Source organism: Sinocyclocheilus rhinocerous, unplaced genomic scaffold (assembly GCF_001515625.1).
Source record: "Sinocyclocheilus rhinocerous isolate Xijiao unplaced genomic scaffold, SAMN03320098_v1.1 scaffold1402, whole genome shotgun sequence".
Lineage (NCBI taxonomy): Eukaryota > Metazoa > Chordata > Actinopteri > Cypriniformes > Cyprinidae > Sinocyclocheilus > Sinocyclocheilus rhinocerous.
In genome coordinates, this window is record NW_015640486.1 from 676786 (window position 1) to 697747 (window position 20962).

Below are 20962 nucleotides of genomic sequence, written 5' to 3' on the forward strand. Positions count from 1 at the left end.
AGAGGAAGAGCAGAGGGAGTGCAGAGGAAGAGCAGAGGAAGTGCAGAGGAAGTGCAGAGGAAGAGCAGAGGGAGTGCAGAGGAAGAGCAGAGGGAGTGTAGAGGAAGAGCAGAGGGAGTGCAGAGGAAGAGCAGAGGAAGTGCAGAGGAAGAGCAGAGGGAGTGTAGAGGAAGAGCAGAGGGAGTGCAGAGGAAGAGCAGGAGAAGAGGAGAGGGAGTGTAGAGGAAGAGCAGAGGGAGTGCAGAGGAAGAGCAGAAGAAGTGCAGAGGAAGAGCAGAGGAAGAGCAGAAGAAGTGCAGAGGAAGTGCAGAGGAAGAGCAGAGGGAGTGTAGAGGAAGAGCAGAGGGAGTGCAGAGGAAGAGCAGAGGAAGTGCAGAGGAAGAGCAGAGGGAGTGCAGAGGAAGAGCAGAAGAAGAGCAGAGGAAGTGCAGATGAAGAGCAGATGAAGAGCAGAGGAAGAGCAGGGGAAGAGCAGATGAAGTGCAGAAGAAGTGCAGATGAAGAGCAGAGGAAGAGCAGAGGTCGATCAGCTGGATAATAGTGCTCATTGGTGGAAGGAAGATGGTACAGATGTTCACAGTGCAGCGGAGAAATTTGGTACAGGTTGGGGCTCTGAAAACTTTCAGAAATGGAGCCATTGCAAAAACACCTTGGGGTGACCATTTCACTTTCCGTCATAACAAAATTATGTATTTTGTGACATATCTCCTGAACCAAACATGATAACGCATAAGATATGATGTCTACCTCTATGTTTTGATGGTCAAGGATTACAATGACACCTTATACAACAACATAAACTGTTGGAGAACTCAGCAATGGTCCATAATTCAGGGCTGGGCAACTTCGGTCCTGGAGAGCCATTGTCCAACCCTAATTAAACACACCTGCATGTAGCTCTCTAGTGATCTTGAAGCTATTGATTAGATGGTTCAGGTGTGTTTGATCAGGGTTAGAGCTAAACTCTGCAGGAAAGAACATTCCGATCAGAAGCGCGTTTACAAGAAGAGCAGAGGAAGTGCAGATGAAGAGCAGATGAAGAGCAGGGGAAGAGCAGATGAAGTGCAGAAGAAGTGCAGATGAAGAGCAGAGGAAGAGCAGAGGTCGATCAGCTGGATAATAGTGCTCATTGGTGGAAGGAAGATGGTACAGATGTTCACAGTGCAGCGGACCGTGCTGAAAGACGACTCGAGCATTAAACCATCTAATCATTTCCCACCAGCATCAATGCTAAGAAAATGCACAAGATGTTGCTGAATATAAAAAGTGTGCAGGTTTTGGGGGCGAGTAAGAGCAGAGCCTGAGGGATCTCATCTGACGCTCTCCAGTCTGAGCCAGTGAAGCGCTGTGCTCTTATGAGTGTCCAGCGGCCTGATGAGACACAAACACATACCAAAACACCCCATCTGCCTTTGAGCACAGCGGGCTTCATTTCAATATGTAGTATCTGTAGCATTCATGTTAGTATTGGCTACTGTGTATATATATATATATATATATACTGTATATGAATAGGGTACAAAGAAGATTTTTTTTAAAAACTTTTATTTTTATTTATTCATATTTTCAGCAAATGGACACTGAAAGGAGGTGCTTAACCTTCTGGAAATGTTGATCCTCAACCTCAGTAGTTTCAATGAATATTGTATGAGCTTATTCATTTTAGATGAAGTTTGCACTTTTTGCAGTGCTGCTCACACAATGTCTAAGTGTAGTTTAAAATCCTGATTTGTGCAATTCTGTTACTTTGTAGCAAAAATAAATAAATAAACATCATGGTTAAATAGACTAAATAAAACATACATTCATAAATCATTAATACAATTCCTAAAAATGTAAAAAAAAAATAAATTCAGTGGGTCTCTGGAATATTCAGTCAGCTGTCAAAAAACAGACTTCATTCTGGCCATTGCTTCTCAGTCTACACTTAGTATCTTGGGCTTGACTTAGTCTTGGATTCGTCCAGAAGACTCCACAATCCCAGCTGCTCTCTCTAACCACTTCCCTTTCTCTCACACGTCCTGTCAGGTTGGAAGGGTACTGGTCTTCTCATTTCAAATAACTGGAAATACTCAACCTACTCTTCCCTATGCAATAATAATTCTTTTGAATTTCATGCTATTATGGTAACAGCTCCTGTTAAAATCTATATTGTAGTAATTTATCGCCTTTCTGGTAGGGGTGTAACGATACACGTATTCGTACCGAACCGTCACGGTACGGACATCTCGTTCGGTGCATGAGGCCTTACAACGAATACAGGCAGTTCACCCTCAATCCAGAAGGGGGCGCCCGCAGCAATGCAATGCTGTTTGATAACCGACAGCAAAAGAACAGCGAATGCCATGAGATGCGCACTTGAAAACAAAGCCCACTAGACAGTGACCATGTGCTGATTCTGAATGCGTCTCTCACAGACTGACGAAGGAGTAGACTTTAAAGACTTGTGCACTCGACTGTTTGCAAAATGGAGCTTTGTGCTCGTGTATCCTACCTCTCTCATTCGGCACAAATCCAAATAGTCCATAATATTTCCATAGTTGCGATGTATCCAAATGCTAAACTATTATTTATTATGTAGGCTTTGTACTTCAGTCGTGTGATGTTTGGTTCACTGTATTTTATTTTGATAAAGTACCAACTGCGCTGTCAAGTTAGCAATGCTGGAACTGATATGTGTTGTGTGTGTGTGTGTGTGTGTTTGTGTGCGCGCCGCCGTGATCACTTCAACTCTTTCCTTATACCAGCAGAATCAACTTAAAACACTCCGTCATTTATTGTCTTATTAATAATGCATCACTGTAAAAGGTCTACTTTTATTTGTGTACACTCACAATGAAAACAAAACATTGTGCTTTTGTAAAATAAAGACAACAAATAGGATGACGTTTTCTGCCATTTGAGCTTCCTTTTTGTGAACAAATTAAGCTATTTAATTTTAGTTCAAAATAAATAAAAAGAAACCTAGCATAGTAGACTTGTTGTTTTTTTCCTGTTGTACCGAAATCGTACCGAACCGTGACATCTGTGTACCGATACACCCCTACTTTCTGGCCAACTGGGCACCTTTAGAGAGAAGCTGGATGGGCTGCTGTCCTCATTCAGTACACTTTGTAGACTTTGGTGACTTCAACATCTATCTTGAGAAGCCTTACACTGCAGACTTCCGTTTTCTAGCTTTCACTTCCACTCCTAGCTTCATTCAAACTCAAACGGCTTACCACCACAAACACTAACAAATCAGTAGGGGTGTGCAGCGAAGCCAGTATTTGTATCTGTATTTGTATATGTAACAATCACAAAATTATTTGTATCTGTATCTGTATTTGAATGATTAAAAATCATTTTAGGTTTCATCACGAATATTTGAAGTAGATACCTGCTTTATATCAGCTCCAGAAACGCATCACTGTTGCACCACTTTTTAGGAGAAGATGATGGCAGTGGTTTTTCTTGATTAAGATGACTTGGAAGTTGTGACTGATTTACTGGGGAAACTGAGGGGGACAAAGAAGGTGGAGACTTTATTTATCCACCAGTTGTTGATTAGATTTTACTTAAAGGTTCCATGTATTGCCATTAGTTATTAACTACATTACTTAAACTAACAGAGATCAAATTCATATCACACACATGTTGTGTTTCCATGTTTTATGGGGACTCTCCATAGGCGTAATGGTTTTTATACTGTACAAACTGTTTATTCTATTGCCCTACACCCCACAAGGACAAGGATTTCAAATATTGTCATCTTTGTTGGGACATTTTGTCCCCATAACGTAGGGTTTACCAGGACCACACACACACACACACACACACACAAAATAATTTAGTGTTAATAACAATAAATGGCTGATTCTTAAACTGTACACCCAATCCTAAATATGTAGCAAAGCGCCAACGGTTATATATTATTTAGCTTTTTGTAAAAATGCCTTTTGCTGATCGCAAGTGATTGTGTTTTAAATTAATTTGTTTCTATAAGCTACAGAATCCATGCAGGACATATGGGCCTAATATTCCTCATTTTCAGGAATAGTAATTTTCAGGACAGTAAATGTGTTAATAATGTATGTTTCCCCTTAAAATCATAATTTAAAAGTATATAATTAGATCCCAAGACACATCGGTAATTATTACTTTATTATTTAAATAAGCAATTAATTATTATTACCTGGTTCATTACAAAAATGGAGTGTCTATTTACACTGACGTGTAATTGGGCTGGGCTATATTACAAAACACGGCGATCACTCAACAGCTTCAGTGGCGTAGATGATAAAGTGCTTGACACATTCTCCATGATCTCTATGACCTTTTGAGGAACTCGTTCTTGTCCCTTTTCACATCTCTTATCACATCAGAAAGGCATTTATTTTCAATAAAAATGAAGGAAATCATTGAAAAGTTGAAAATAAAGTATCGGGTAGGTGTAGGGAGGGCTTTATTGTCCCAATAAGGCAGCATCCATTTAATATTTTTTATGAAAATGATAATTTACACTCAATACATTATTATTGCATACTGATTTGTACTGTAATGTATAGTACTGAGATGCAGATATTTGCCACTATTTATATATAGTATAAATAGCAAAAAATACTGCTATTTTCACTTAGTGCAAATAGCCTCTGCCTTATAAAAATGATGTGTCTTCTATCAGGAACTGAACCATGCTATTTTTACTCTATATGAGCACTCCTGAAACTCTGCAGACCAAAACTCACTGTAATAGTGAGAGTTCACCTAAAAATGACAATTCTGTCATCATTTACTCACTCTCATGTCATTCTGAACCTGTATGAAGATATGTTAAAATGACTAATTGCAGCCTTAACAAGCAAATTACAAGAAACAACATGATTTGCTCACACTGTTATTGTGCTTTGAGATAACTGCATTTCCCCCCTCGCACAAGTTGGATATTCAGCCCTGTATTTCTGCCGCCTGTCTACTGATAGTTGTAGGGTTTTACGATCACAACATCTCTCGCTGCTGACCTGTATTCAGATTTCTGAAGGAAATGGGATTCATAGGTTAATATAAATTGCCGCACAACTGCCTCCAAATTAGTCCTTACAAAACTCGTCTCCATCTTTGAGTGTGACCCTAAAGTCAAACGCTTGAATTATATAATATCCAGCTTTGGTAAAATCACAGAGCAGAGGACTTAATTACAAACTAGCAGATGGTTCTTCAGTCTCATGTCCTGCGTGCTTCATCTGAGATACACGTCAAACCCTGCGAGAGAGTCCTACTAACAAATCACATCTACTCAACATTTGCCACATGGGGAAAAAACAAAGCTTTCTATATGTCCCGTTCATTGAAAAACACTTCGAATTTACTGTCTACAAATAACGGTTTCATCAATCAGCGCCTGATACGAACCACAATGCCACATATGAAGAGCTGAATATGTAAAGCGGTCTGTAATTAGACCATCTGATCTAGATTTAATGTAAAACGTGCTGCAGATGTTAAAGGGGTTATGTAGATTATCACATATTTGATGTGTTTGCATCTTAAAGTAAATATCACGTGTAAACACGCTATCAGATCAGATTGTTATTATGTTTTATTTCTATCTATTTATTTGCAAGCTTGTTAGAGCGTGGCTGTGATCAGGTTATTGATTAGCAGAGTTCAGCCATAGGTTCACACGCATCGACTGCTCTTCACAATTAATCACAGTTAGAAAAATGCTCCACAAGATAATAAAAAGCTATCCTATCACATTGTGCTCCATTTTCCAGACACTGGGTTGAAGATGCCAGCGAGAGAGAGACAGGAATGAGTTAATAGATCACTTTGATGTGCCAGAGACCGACTTATGATTGATTCTAGATGCTGTTGCCATGGGGACTGCCTTCAAAAAAAGCCCTTTCTTTTATTATTGCTATTATTTTAATCTAAATAAAACACAGTACCTCACAATACTGTAGAAAGTCAACAACCAATAATATATTTTATATGGATGAGCTGAAGATCAACAATAACATCATAAGATTAATTGAATATTTTTTAGTCTAAAAAGTTATTTTTTAACATTAATAGTAATGCATATACAATTCAATAGTGTGGTGTAATGCTGTCATATATGTTGTGGTATGATTTTCAGTATAACAGCCCCGATCATTGTGTTTACTGAGTGAGAGTGAGAGCGTGTTAGATGGACTCATACTATTACAAAGGCTGACAAGATCCACTGATGCTCAAGAAGGAAACACAATGCATTAAGAGCTGGAGAGTGCACACTTTTATACTTTTGGTTTAATATTCCCAAAACAAACTATATCTCATGTTTAAGCACTACAGATGACTTCGAGTCAGCAGCAAATATCAGAGTTGTGCAGTCAGGTGTGCCTCAGACACAATCAGCTCTATCTCTGTCTGTAAAGGTGTGAACCTAATGGCCCATACAATTGGATTTTCTGCAGAATTATTCACATAGTATTCGGTGGAGCTCATAACAGTACTGTATCTGTTGCTTGTAGCCCATTTGTCTTAAGGTTGATCACTCAGAAAGAACTCTGGGGTTGGGATTCTTCAGGTTGACATGCTAGCATTGATGCTGAAGATCTGTGCTACACTGCCATTCATTATTCTCCTCACAAGAGCTTGGGTCAAGCTTGTTTCTTTTCAACAAACTGACCGACAGACTCCAAACAGCACCAACGGGAGCATGAGGTCTTTCAGTCTCTTCAAGGTTTGTCTGCGGATGGAAGCCGATGTACATAGTTGTTCTGCACACAGTTGCAGCAAAGGAACCCTTCCCCGAGAAACTCTTCATTCTGAGTCTCTGGAGGCATAAAGAGACCACCTCGATCTGGGTCTCCAGCCTGTCCAGAGCCACATACAGTGTACACAGATACAGTGATGTATGAAGTCTCAGGCCTGTGAAGGAAGAGAAAATAACAGATCCCACGCTTACTTACTAATTACTCTCTCGAAGCACAAAGCAGCTCAGATGCATTTCCGCAATCTTAGGACACTTGAGGGACACTTTGTTTTGCTCATTAATAGTTAAATTACAATACATATATTACACTCCCAAGGCCCTCTTAAGGTGTAGATAGAAGAAAATTAATTTTCTGATGGGTGACTTCAGGCAAAACATTAAGCGAAGCTTATTTTCCAGCTTTTAAGAGATTTCTCCAAGGGAAATTGTGTTTTTACTCACTGTCAAGGGCAGTTTGGCTGATTAAAGTTATTTTAAAGCTTTTAAACTGTAGATGCATGATGGGAACAGTACTTGAACAGAAGACTGTACACCTTTAAACTCTATATATGGAATACTTGTTTATGATTGGTCAATTGAACATTTCCCTGCATAATGACTGTGTGACTGATATTCACTATTGAACACATGCATATCATACGCCACAAATTAGAATAGCTCACGATTCACAATTGTGGAAATAACCTTCAGAATTCATTTTATGGTTAGCACAAACATTCAGAAAGATGGTTAGAGGATCAGATGTTCCCAGTTGGATTTTTTTTTAAAAATGGTAAGAAACACAAAGTACTAGATGAGAGAGAACTTAAAACAGAGGAAGATATGATACTTTGTCATGTTTTAAAAATCATATTACCATATTGTTGCAGTGTTCATCTTGTTACAAGGCTGATATTGATCTCATACATTAAAACCAGGGCTGGACTGGGAACAATTTCAGACCAGGAGTCTCACACACATCTTTCCATCGGTCCTGTAAGCTGCCCAGTGGCCAACCCAGCGAATGAGGCCAAATCACAAAGAATAATAGCCATCATAACTTGCTTTTATTAAACCTCTTTCTCTCTAATATCCAGATGTGTTCTTGCCTGCGCTGTGCTGCTGTCATCATTATCACTCGGAGGATCAAAGAGCATCACTTGATTGGTGAATGTCCCTGAAGCAAAGCTAAATATAATTAAATAATATTTAATTATATAGATAATTAACTAGGAGAAACATCTTTGGTTAGGTAAATGACAGGTATTTTTTAACACTACATTAAAAGCTGTAGGCCATAATGATGTTATACAACAGTGAATGACTGGCATTTCAGCACTTAATGAACAGACAGCGACTTAAGTAGCACTTAAGAGCATTCATGTAAGCTGTCATCATTATCACTCAGAGGATCAAAGAGCATCACTTGATTGGTGAATGTCCCTGAAGCAAAGCTAAATATAATTAAATAATATTTAATTATGTAGAAAACTACCTTGAACATTTTAGGGGGGAAATAAAAAGCTTCAGAGCTAACATCGATCAGGAAATAGCACCCAGTTCTTCATAGAGGGCTTTTCACTGGAGAGAAGACAAGTCGACTTTATCGATTTAATGTTGAATTTATCATTTATTTAATAATTTATATGTTTAGTATATGCAAAAGACAAGACCACACATTCTAAAGTAAGTGTTAAAACAGACTTCAACAGACAAAATTAGCATGTTCTCAAACACTGCATATGACATTATTATGCCCAGCAATATGTGTACAATTTCTCATATCTACATATCATCTAAACACATGAATGACTAATAAGTGTCCATGATAAAGAAAATAGGCCTATATTTCTAAAAAAATAGTTTAAAACACAAGTGCCAAGTAAAAAAAAAAATACATACAATTTTTTTCAATTCATAAATCATCTAATTAGTCCACACAAAAGGTAACTGTGATTGCAGATAAATATCACAGAATCATATAATAATATTGTTGCAGCTTTCCTCTTGTTTCTAGGGTGACTGTAACACTACATGACATTTCACAAGCTGAACTTTGCCTTGACATAAAAAGGTCAAATTATGTAATATTTAAAAGAGACTTACTGTACAGACCTTGGCACAGCTAGCAAATTTAGTAGGCTATATATGGCTCAAGTTTTTTTTCACATGCTGTTTTCCTCTGTTGCAATGTATGGAAATATACATGATAATGTTAATGTGTTTGGTCTTCACGCAATAGATCTGCTGCTGCTGTGAGCATATATGTAATACTGCTGCTACACATGTGACATACAGTGGGTACGGAAAGTATTCAGACCCCCTTAAATTTTTCACTCTTTGTTATATTGCAGCCATTTGCTAAAATCATTTAAGTTAATTTTTTTTCCTCATTAATGTACACACAGCACCATCCCATATTTAACATACATGATATCACCCCATTACAGATCTAGACAGGTGGAGCTGTGGGAGGTGGAGGGTTTCTGAAGCATGCTGCACCTGTTACAGCAAACACTAGCCGAGTATTTGAATGTTGAGCAGCGAGCTCACTGAGTAACAGTTATAGTCCGGAATTATCCTGATCAGCCACTGCATGCTTTCATTCACAATTCTGAGAAACCTGCTGGGGAACCATCAAAGTGAAGTGTTTCCACAAAAGAGCAGCAACAGGAGCATTAGACAAGGACATCTGAGATCACATAATAAAATCTGATCATTTGTTTATTTTTTTTTCAGTCTAATACAGTTGTGATTGTAATCCGTCCCATTTCTAAACTTCCATTTTTATCTAAAGTTTTAGAGAAGGTAGTTCTGACTCAAATTACCCCATTTTTCCCCAATGACCCCATTACCCCAAATTACACTCGAATTGGACATATTCCAATCTGGTTTCAGAGCTGGTCATTGTACTGAGACCGCTCTGCTAAAAGTGTTAAATTATTTATTATTAGCGGTTGATTCTGGGATGGCTGCAGTTTTAATTATGTTAGATCTCAGTGCCGCATTTGACACTGTAGACCATTCGATTATTTTAAAACGGTTGGAGTGTGAGGAGGGGTTTGGGGGAACTGCCTTGAAATGGTTTCAATCATATCTTACGGATAGAACATTTTTTGTTAATTTGGCAAATGTTTCATCCTCGGTGGTTCCCTTAAAATATGGCCTTCCTCAGGGCTCTATTTTGAGCCCTATGCTGTTTTCTTTATATATGTGTGCCCGCTGGGGTCTATTTGCCATCGCCACAACATTTCTTATCACATGTATGCAGATGACACACAGATTTATCTTCCGCTTAAGGTCGGAAATAAGCAGTCTTTACAGTCCCTGTTGCAATGTCTAGATGAGATTAAAGGTTGGCTCTCAAATAATTTTCTTCAGCTTAATTAAAAAAAGTCTGAGATCATAATATTTGGTCCTTCTAAGGCTAAAGAGAAGATAACTAACTCTCTTGCCCCCTTAGAAATGACAGTGAAAGACAGTGTGAGAAACCTTGGCGTCATAATTGATTCATCTCTCAGTTTTGATAAACAGAGTTTTTATCAGCTTAGAATTATTTCTAAGCTAAAACCTTTTCTGAGTTTTAAAGATTTGGAGATTGTTATTCATGCTTTTATCACTTCGCGACTGGATTACTGTAACTCACTTTATGTAGGGATCTGTCAACGACAAATATCTCGATTGCAGCTCGTGCAGAATGCCGCAGCTAGGCTTCTGACCGGCACACAAAAAAAGGGAACACATCACTCCGGTGCTATCGTCTCTCCACTGGCTACCAGTCAGATATAGGATTGATTTTAAGATTTTATTATTGGTTTTTAAAGCTTTACACAACTTGTCCCCAAATTATCTCACACACCGGCTAGGTCACTTAGATCAGTAAATCAGTTGTTGCTGACTGTCCCTTGGTCCAAAAAGAAGTCAAAAGGTGACCGTGCCTTTTCAGTAGTAGGTCCACAATTATAGAACGGTCTTCCGCTGTATATTCGGCAAGCTCCATCTATAGAGGTTTTTAGATCCCAGTTGAAGACACATTTTTTTAGTCTGGCCTTTGAAGTAGAGAAAGTTTGAAATGGGAACCTTTTATAAATGTTTGTTTACTTGTGTGTAAGTTATGTGTGTGTATTTTATTTTATCCTTAACTTGTGAAGCACTTTGGGCAACAAAGTTGCATTTAAATGTGCTATATAAATAAATGAAGTTGAAGTTGAAGTAATGTGTTGGATGAGAATGGCTGATAAATACATGAGATGTGTGTATGAGAAAAACTGCCCATGGCTTTGTTGTCTGCATGTAATACTGTATGTCTCAGAGCTGCAGAAATACTGTTTTCCTCCAAAGAACAGACAGTTTATGTAGTTCTCACATATGAGAAAGATCAGCACATCTCATTTGATTTGTTGTGTACTTGACCAAATGCAACCTTTTTGTGAATATCCATGTACAATATGTCTGCCAAATCAAAACAATGCAAGTAATGATATACATATATATTTAATGTTGCATACAGTGTGTATGAAATGTTGTTAACATATATAAGCTAATCATTGAATGGTGTAGACAGTGGTGTATGATGCTTGCGGGCAATGACAGGAAATTTATACACAAACATTTACTAACAGCTTGCACCAGTGCAAACCATCTTTTGGCATAAAAAAAACTACTATCAGGATTTACCAAATATGCACGTTGAAAAATTAGCATTCAAAAGGCATGGACATGTTATTTTGATGTTATTGCATGTGCATTTGTAGGAGTTTCTCTTTCAGACAACACTTATGGGAGGATAGGATTTAAATCAATCACGCAACATGATTTACCAGGGTTTGCTGTTATCAGTTTACTGGTATTTGCACCATTATCTAACACCTAAAAAGCATGTCTGAGCCCATTCTGCATCTGTGCTGCTAGCTCTGCTTGTTTGCAACACTAATTTGCACTGCTCTTAGCAACGGTCATTAATGGAAATGGCTTGCATCTGTGTTCTTTAATTTGTTCATTGTCAGTAGATCAGCAGCACTTTTGTTTAGTAAATCTGACCCTTTTGTGCGTCGTGGATCCTAAGCTGTAGTTTTTGAGATTTTGCAAGAACATCTTTGAGACAAACTGATTTCCATCAAAGCTATCTGTGTAATAGAGAAACAATAGCATCTGACATGAACCCATCAATCTGACAGATTCTCTAAAATCAATATTAATACTTGTTTCAGCCAAAAATGCTGAAGGAAGCTTTGATTAAACCTTATCTGTGGCTAGAAAGACAGAAATATAGTTCAAAATAAAACCTCTCCAAGCACCAGATGTAAATGAAAGGAACTAGAACATAACAGATGAATTAAGTTGATGTGAGAGATGCAAATTCAAGACATACCATCTACAAAGAAAATATATCTTCAGAGAAACATTAGCTTTTTTCTCCAGAATTTCTTGTGGCGACGCGTATACAGTTTGTGGATTATTCCTTCCATTAAACCACCAAAACACAAATGTGTTTTAATGTTTCGTTATAGGTGCTGTTTGCTGCAAAAATACAAATACAAAAATACAGCTAAATAATATTTCAGGGGCAAAAGAAAATATTGTGTCAATAAAAGTAATGCAAAAAAAATTTTAAAAGGGTGTGAGGGTTGTCTGGAATTCAATGATGAACACTGGATGCCACATTTTAACTCACAATCTTCTTTTACGAAAACTTACGATGATTAAATCCCTCACGTGTGATTTACATGTTCTTTTTAGCATTCATTAGACTTCCTTTGGCAAATGCAACTCATGCTTACAGTACATAATACTATACCTCAGAATCATAATCAGAGCTCATCCCTGTGCTGTTACGCAAAGTTTCAAAGCACATGCATTTATCCTGAAATTCATCCTTAAACATACAATCCAGTGCTGCTGATATCATGCTAGCACAATAAAGCTCTACTACTTAACGTTTAACACAGCAGCTTCACACACACACACACTCACACACGCTGCTATAAACTGGTGTCTCACATGTTAATCATGCATATTAAAACGCAGGAAACATTTCTGCTTATTTGGTGGCACAGTAAAGCGTACATGCCAAACTCTGAGATCTGTGGCTGGGTGAGAAACTGACAGTCGAGATTGCCTCAGTGTTTTTACCGCCCACATAAATGCCCGTTTGGTGCTGATAACATAATTGCTGAGCGCACACGGCACCCACACAAACACACACACACACACACACACACACAATGCTGCTTATGTGATCGTGTGGAGAGTCCGGGTTCTTCACTGAAACAAACACAACGGTTCACAGAGAAATTTCCACTCCATTACTTTTCTGTAAACAGTTCAAACAGAACGCAAGTGGCTTTATTCACCAGTGATGAAAACACTGCGTTTACTCCACATTCCCATCATGAGTCTGAAGCCAACAGCAGGGAGAGGCTTGACCTCCAAAATATACAACACTGAAAGCTTACACCAAACTCTCCAGCGCATGCTCCCGCTCTGAAACGACGCTGTAGGTGCAGTCAAATGACGGTCATACCTGAGTTCCTCTTGGAGATGTATTTGAGATTGATGGAGGCCGCTGAATTGATGAGGAGGAGCATAAATCCAGCGAGCTTCATCTTCCAGTCGTGTGCAGCTACAAGAAACCAGAAAACACAAGAATAAGCCCTGGTTTCTTTTATTTTATTTTTTAACTTGAACATACAGTATCAAGCTTCTTCATTGTGGAAAAAAATTATAATTTTACGTTAAATATCATACTTTTACAAATCATGATGCAAAACTGTATATTAATATTCTGTCTGTCACACAGACAATCGGTGTGTCATTATTGCAACATGGGCCCATTGGAAAATGTGTCTTTGCCTATATTTTTGCTCGTTGGCTTTTCACCTGTGTCTCTTCTAATTGCGTGTCTGTGTGCTCTCAGCTTCTACTGTTGCCGGTCGATCGCTCTAGTAATGGTTGTTTATTTGTCCTGATCTCATGCTGGTTTTCTGCCCAGATCAGTGGAGGGTTCCAGCTTTCAGATCTGCCTTGTCCCCTCTGAACGTGTGCTTCTCTCTGACCATCAGCTGTGAGCACCTTCTGATGATACTGCCCTGCTGGACTGATTACTGCTCATGAACCCTGTCTGTCCTTGACTTCGCTCTCATCTCATCCTCTCGCACTTTCTCTGATTTTTTGGTTTCAACCCCTGCCTGACTGACCTCCCATCTGTCCTTTCTGTCGAGCCCACCCTACATTTGACCTTGATGTTCAATAAAGCACCTCATTTGTGCACAGTACCTACTGTACTGTATACATACACTTTACTGCAGCTTACAGCAGATTATTATAGTGGCAGTAAAACATCAACAACTTTTACACACAAACACAAGCATACTAGTTCTCTGCCCCCCCTTCTGCTTCAGGTTGTCAAAAAAATTACTGGATAATGATTTTGTAATTTCCCATTACAAATAAAATGTTAAAAGCAAAATGCACATTCCTACACAGTCTACACTTTATCCTTCAGAAACATGATACTATTTGCAGAATGTGCAAATCTTAAAAATAGACAGATTATTCTTAGTGTAAACTCCAAACTGCAGAAATTGGCAAAGTCATCTCTACTGTACAGTTTATTTACTGTACTGTTAGTTTTTAATCTGCACCAGCCCAACAGACCTTTAACAAGCAGTGTGATTAGTTTATCTCAGTAACTTGTGCATTTTTATAAATGTCTGTATTGCAAAAGATTATGTTGATAGATATATTTATAGTGCATTTCCTAAAACACTGTTGTCTGTTCAGTGTGAGCAATGCAGTGATGAGAGACACAAGCATTAGCAAACATTAAAGAGCTTGTTCTTACACAGACCATAATGAGAATAAACACCAATACATTTTTCTGTATTTTTTCCTTGCTTGCTAGCACACCAATACCTCAGACTCACACATTATTTAACCGCGAAAGCAGAAATTGTGATGGTGTTAATGCATGATTGCTGTTCACATTGTGTTTTGAAATATGACCAATATCAGATTGAAGTCCTGGGCTGACCTGCATGCACCAAAGAATAATAACAAAGATGGCACACAGCTCACCGTCGAGAGCCACTGATGTTAGTGTCTACACAATACACATTAATTTATAAGATGTGCTGCAGAAGCCAGCAAATTCATGCGGAGGCAATCAGGTGGACAAAGACACTGATGAGGAAATAATATTTGAATATCTGCAAAATTATCCCTCAAGTTTTGCTTGTATAGCAGCTGTCTGCCATATTCACCAGTGACCAATAACTACCAGCATGTAACATCTTTGGAGTGACATACATGTAAAAGTCACATAAATTCCAATATGACTGTTCAGACTGAGGTCACGCTGCAAAACATCTGATATAGTACCACATAAGGAATTGGCTCAAATCAGAATCACACAAATCACACAAAAAAACAAATCATAAATGGGAAACCCGGCATGGATCAAAAGCAGAAGAGTGATGGCAGAATGCTTTTAGAATGGACTCATCTCTCTTTCTGCTATAGGGGCTCTTCAGCCCGTGAGAGTGAAGAACAGTGGCTCAGACCCTGGTTATTGTCACGGTGTGCCTACTGTGACGGAGCGAGTAGACGAAGGAGATTCCAGAATTATCACAGTCTTTACTGACATATAATCACAGGAGTCACACGTAGGACACGGGGATCGACGTTCACAGACATTCAATACCGGACGACCAACTCAAAATAGGACACACTTTAAATACACGACATGACGAGGGGATGATGAGAAACACCTGGGATCAATAAACATAATTGGAACAAGAAACAGGAAGGAGCAAATAAGGGCAAGGAAGGCACATGGGGAGCAAAACACTCAAAACAACAGAGCCTGGAGGCTGGTGCAAAACTGGGACACGGGGAATACCTCCATGGCGGAGCAGGCAGCTCGGGGACCCATGGCGGAGCAGGCAGCTTGGCGTAGGCCTAACTCGGGAACAGTGGCCCTCCCTGGGCTTGACTTGGGGACTGGAGCCCTCCTTGGGCTCAACATGGGAACTGGAGCCCTTTCTGTGCTAGACACGGGGACTGGAAACTTCTCTGGGCTAAACTCGGTGACTGGAAAGCCAGAACAGAGAATTGATGGTGGTGTCATCCAACGCCCGCAGCCTGCAGGATTCCCAGGCGTACTCGAAGAAGGAGAGATCTCTGCAGGCTAAGGCGGAGAAACGAGCGGCGATTTCCATGATCGTGGAGGGAAACAAACAGGAAACAAAAACTGTTAAAAAAAATGGAAAACAAACAAGGGGAAAGGGGGCGCTGCTTTCTGTTCTGTTTTTGGTCCGATATTCTGTCATGGTGTGCCTACTTCTAACCATTAGGCCACAACTTCCCCCTATATGATTTGGTCGTATAGTGAACATCAGGGTAAATTTTTCTGTCAGTTACCTTTTACATGATTTTTTTATATGTAATTAATTTGTCATTAAAAACATCTCTAACTTGTTGTACATCATTCAAACACATGATTACCCAGTAGCCAAATGTTTATGACAGACCAGATCACTCTGGCATCCAACTTTTTATTTATGCACTACTGAAGAACAAACGCTCTAAATCGACTCTTCCAGATATGCGTGTGGTATCATGGAAAGATAAAACAGGCTTTATAATGTTCTTAAAAGTAACCACACAGTTACATTTAGGCGATGCACAAAAAAGACCAAGGACATTGGTACCCTGCTTGATTTAAGAGCTGTAAACCCAGAAGAGCTTGAATAAAAAGAACAGCTGTACACACCGAAGCAAACTCCTGAAAGTGCACTGCACAGAGACGTTTTCATGTAAAAAGCTACAAGAAGTTATATGTATGTGCGTGAGTCAAGCTGCATGTCTGTTTATGGTGCGTTGTTACCAGCCGAGAGCCCATTAAGCACTCTTTTAGGGGATGCACTGAAAAATTCAAAGACTTTTTCTCAAAGCTTCCCCAGGAAAGAATACATCTACAATAAGCGAGGCCATGGCTCTTCATGAACATCAAACTTTCTGCCAGGAGCTGAGCTCGCTGACGGTCTAATTTAGCCTTCTACAGTCTTCCACAGTATCTTTGCAGACACGTTTTCAAACAGCCCGTCCCCTGATGCTGCTAAACATCTCCACGGTATAGCGCTGTAGGATTTGCTCCAGACGGAATAGCCACACACACGGCTATTCTCAAATAAACAGGCGCAGGTCTGAGGCATTCACAGGGCTGCCATCTGCTCGGGCAGCATTAACTCTGATAGAATTCCCCGGTGAACACAGCTGAAAGTGAATTCTGTATTGAGGTGTAACACGCAGGACTGACTCCATCTAAAGCGGGCTGAAGCCAGAGCTGGGCCTCGTGGGAACACTTTTGTGTTCACTTCAACACCAGGGTATCCAGCTAACCTGATCAATGCTGCCCCGCTCAACAGTCTTATACAGCTTGCAGAAAAAATGCATTGGGCCCTTTTTTCTTCACATTATTCAATATTGTTCAACTGCAAACATAAACTTGATTTTTACGTTTTTGAAAGAAAATGTGAGTGTAATCTGTGCAAAACTCACTGCCACAGTGCTTTTGTGTTGCTAGGCAGTTGCTAAGGTGTTCATTATATGGTTATTGGGGTGGTTTGGTTGGCTGTAGAGCATGTTGTCCGTTTTCATAATCCACCATCAAGAGAAGTTTGATATCTTATGCTGAGTTCACACTGCACGATTTTAGCCCCGATCTTCACTCGCTGACAGGTTTTGGGAACCCACATTCTGAAGAGACAGAGAATCTCACAAAATGGATAAAGATACATTATTGGTGGTAATTATTAGTGTATTTTAATTTGTTTACAAGAAGGATCCATCCAAATGATGGCTAAATAATCCTTCACCACCTAAAGATGTGACAAAGCTGCTGATGATGACAAAAGTTTAATTGTGACAATATTCAATTATGCACATGTAATATACTGTATAGGCTACTGTATAATTTATTTCTTGAGAAGTCAGTTTGATTTAGTGTACAAAATCAAGTAGTGTCAATCATCATTTATCAAAGAAACTCATACAGGTTTGTAGCACATGAGGGTGAGTAAATGACAGAATTTTCAGTTTTGAGTGAGCTATCCCTTTAATGATGTATTTAAGTGAAAGTGAAAGTGACGTGACATGTGGCCAAGTATGGTGACCCATACTAAAAGCATTTTAGAGATGTCTGTCTAAATACTAAAACCAGAAATTTTTGTCCTTCAAATAGACTTCTAAAAAGTTTTTTTTTGTTTTGTTTTGTTTTGTTTTCAATCATGGTTCTAGGCACCAACCGCTCTGCATATTGTGTATGTCTCACTTATTGAACAGACTCGATTTTCAGCTTCAGATCCATGAACTGAACTATCAGAATAGAAACACACAACATGTATGTCTTTTACATCTTTGTAGCCGATTCAGTGTCTATGCTTATCTAAGGTAGAAACCTCATTTTACATAAAATACAAACAGATTCTCATGAGATCACGTTGAGATAATATATTAAAAAAATAAAATAAACTTAAGAATATGACAGTGTATGTAAATCATGTAGCTGAATTCTATATTTAGACATTAATACTGTATACTGAAAGTTTTTTTTATATATATTTCCTTATGAAAGAAGAGAATGGCACAGTGCTACATACGATCCCCTTACACTGAATAAATTAAGCACAGTTTGACCACATACAGAAGGTTGTCTTCAAGAATAACTTAGTGTTGAAGAACTATACACAAATAATAACGTCTCAGGTTACTTATGTAACCATGGTTCTCTGAGTAGGGAACAAGACACTGCGTCCTCTAGTGGTCGCTATGGGGGAACGCCTCGTCGGGACCCGTGTCTGAAGCATACATTGAAAAAACACCAACTCGTTGGCCGGCGACAGCCATGACGTCACTACCGGTGCGACTATAGTATAAATAGGCGCCGGGAGCACACATCATTCTCTTCTTCATCTTAAGCTTGCGTCCGCAGCATGGCAAGAAACCTAGAGGACGCAGTGTCTCGTTCCCCTCAGGGAACCATGGTTACATACGTAACCTGAGACGTTTTTCAGCTTTAAACAAAACAGTCAATGAAGACGAAGAAGAGAATGATGTGTGCTCCCGGCGCCTATTTATACTATCGTTGCACCGGTAGTGACGTCATGGCTGTCGCCGGCCAACGAGTTGGTGTTTTTTCAATGTATGCTTCAGACACGGGTCACGACGAGGCGTTCCCCCATAGCGACCCCTAGAGGACGCAGTTCGAAGTTCCCATGAAAGGGAACTACTCTGAGCTGACAATGAGCAACAAACAAGCAAACTATTATTCATGTGAGACACCCAAAAATAAGTCAATTGTTTTAACAATCACAGAGAAAAAAGGAACTTCAGTCCTTAATGCATTAAATATAATATAAACAATATTTAATTTACCAAAAAAATACTAACAATCAAAATATTCTTTAACTTGTGAACTGCTTTAGTTTTGAGCACGAGATACAGGAGGAGTGAATTTACGCTACAAGGCTATATATTTATTCAGGGTAAGAGATCGCAAAACCAAAACCAGACCAATCAGCTGTGAACAAAGACATATCTGACACAATAAACTCACTCTCCCTGTATATCTTGCTCAAAATGAAAGCCGTTCAGAATCTATCATGAGCTGAAATGCATTTAAAGGCTTTGTGAAAGAGGCCAATGAAGCACATGTGCCAGGATCTACCAGACTAGACTAGACACAAGACCCAAGAATCTTGACCCTATGCTTCAAATAAAACGCCCACAACAGACACACAGAACCGACAATAAGCAAAAGTGACATGATTGTGACAATACTACAAATTAAAACCATAGAAAGGTGTCCTGACAAAATTATTGAAACAAATCCCACAGTGCCACCATGCATACACTATGACCATCTAAACAAATATACATAAATGGAGAGCCATATTGCATCTATCATCTACTCACCAATGCATATGTGATTCCATTCTCAACTCCCGCATTATGGCAAATCTAAGTATGTCTCTGTCATTTATTCTGACTTGTTTTAAGGTCTATGATTAATTTGCATTTTATTGATATTTTGGCTAAATTTGAAAGTTACTTTTCACCTGTCTCAACCAGAAGTAGATTTGATGATGGACTACTCAAAGGTGGTTGGCTCTATGGGATCTCTGAGAGTAATTGGTTAGATTTGCAGAGGGAGGTTATGCTTCATATACGTAGCCACCCTTGTTGGCCACATTTTGGCTGCAGGTATATTTAAGGCCTCATACATTCTGTAAAGTTTCAGCAGCAACAACCACATTTAAATTATTGTTCTGTTTGCACAATGACTGACACAGTGGTAAATAACCATAGCTGTGTTTTGGTGTCTCTAGAAGCATATTTTTTAAGAGTTTAACCACTTTGGTATCCTTTTTTTGACCAAAGTAATATTAGCCACCAAAGAATCATTATTCTGGCAATTTTAACTAAACCCCCTTTGCCAGAGGTGCTGTGTTTTGTTTATGCTCAGAAGGCTGCTTAGCAGAGCACTGAGTGCTGACATGACCCATGATATAATATCTTTGGGCTTAACTCATAAATCGAACCACTTATAATTTAACAAGTTAATAAAAGGGTCAATGGGATGCAATATGTTGCTCCCATTTCCAAAATATAACATTTGGACTTATTTAGGTTTATTCGTTTATATGCTTGTTTGTTTTGCCAGCCAAATTTGACAGCACTGTCGCTTTAGACCCTAGGCCTCAGGGTTCCTGAAAGAAAATGTGGAGAGTTAAATTAACATCAAAATTAATTGGAACTAAAGGAGAGGAAAGTCCTTACTTCATGAGATCCAACATTTAAAGCTATTTTTTAATTAACCTTTGTTGTTGCCTTAATGAAAAGTTTTAATAGTTTTTTCATAAAATCCTTAGTTTAACAGAAGCATTAGTAAGATCTAATACTAATATTAGCATTAGTAAGAAAACAACATTCTAAACACGTGTAGTAACTATTAAAACAACATATTTAAAAGTGACTTCATAATAGTATTAATTAGAATAAATACCTTGCTGCCAAAGCACCATATTTCTACATATTAAAACACTGACAAGCTACACAATATCACGTTCATAATCAAAGGTGATACATCTCCGATAATGAACGCGATATTGCGTAGCTTGTCAGTGAACTATGGCTCTGTGTATTAAATGCCGCTCCATCTGAAAGCAGGTGATGGAGATA

General features: G+C 38.8%; 1 protein-coding gene across 1 annotated transcript in view; it reads right to left on the reverse strand.

The window, feature by feature from the left end:
* il1rapl2 (interleukin 1 receptor accessory protein-like 2) overlaps positions 1–20962 on the reverse strand; it is a 201675-nt gene that overhangs the window by 168157 nt on the left and 12556 nt on the right. Inside the window, exon 2 of the mRNA XM_016569340.1 lies at positions 13245–13343. Coding sequence (XP_016424826.1) covers positions 13245–13326 — 82 coding nt within the window. The 5' untranslated portion in view covers positions 13327–13343. The remainder of the gene's footprint in view (positions 1–13244; positions 13344–20962) is intronic.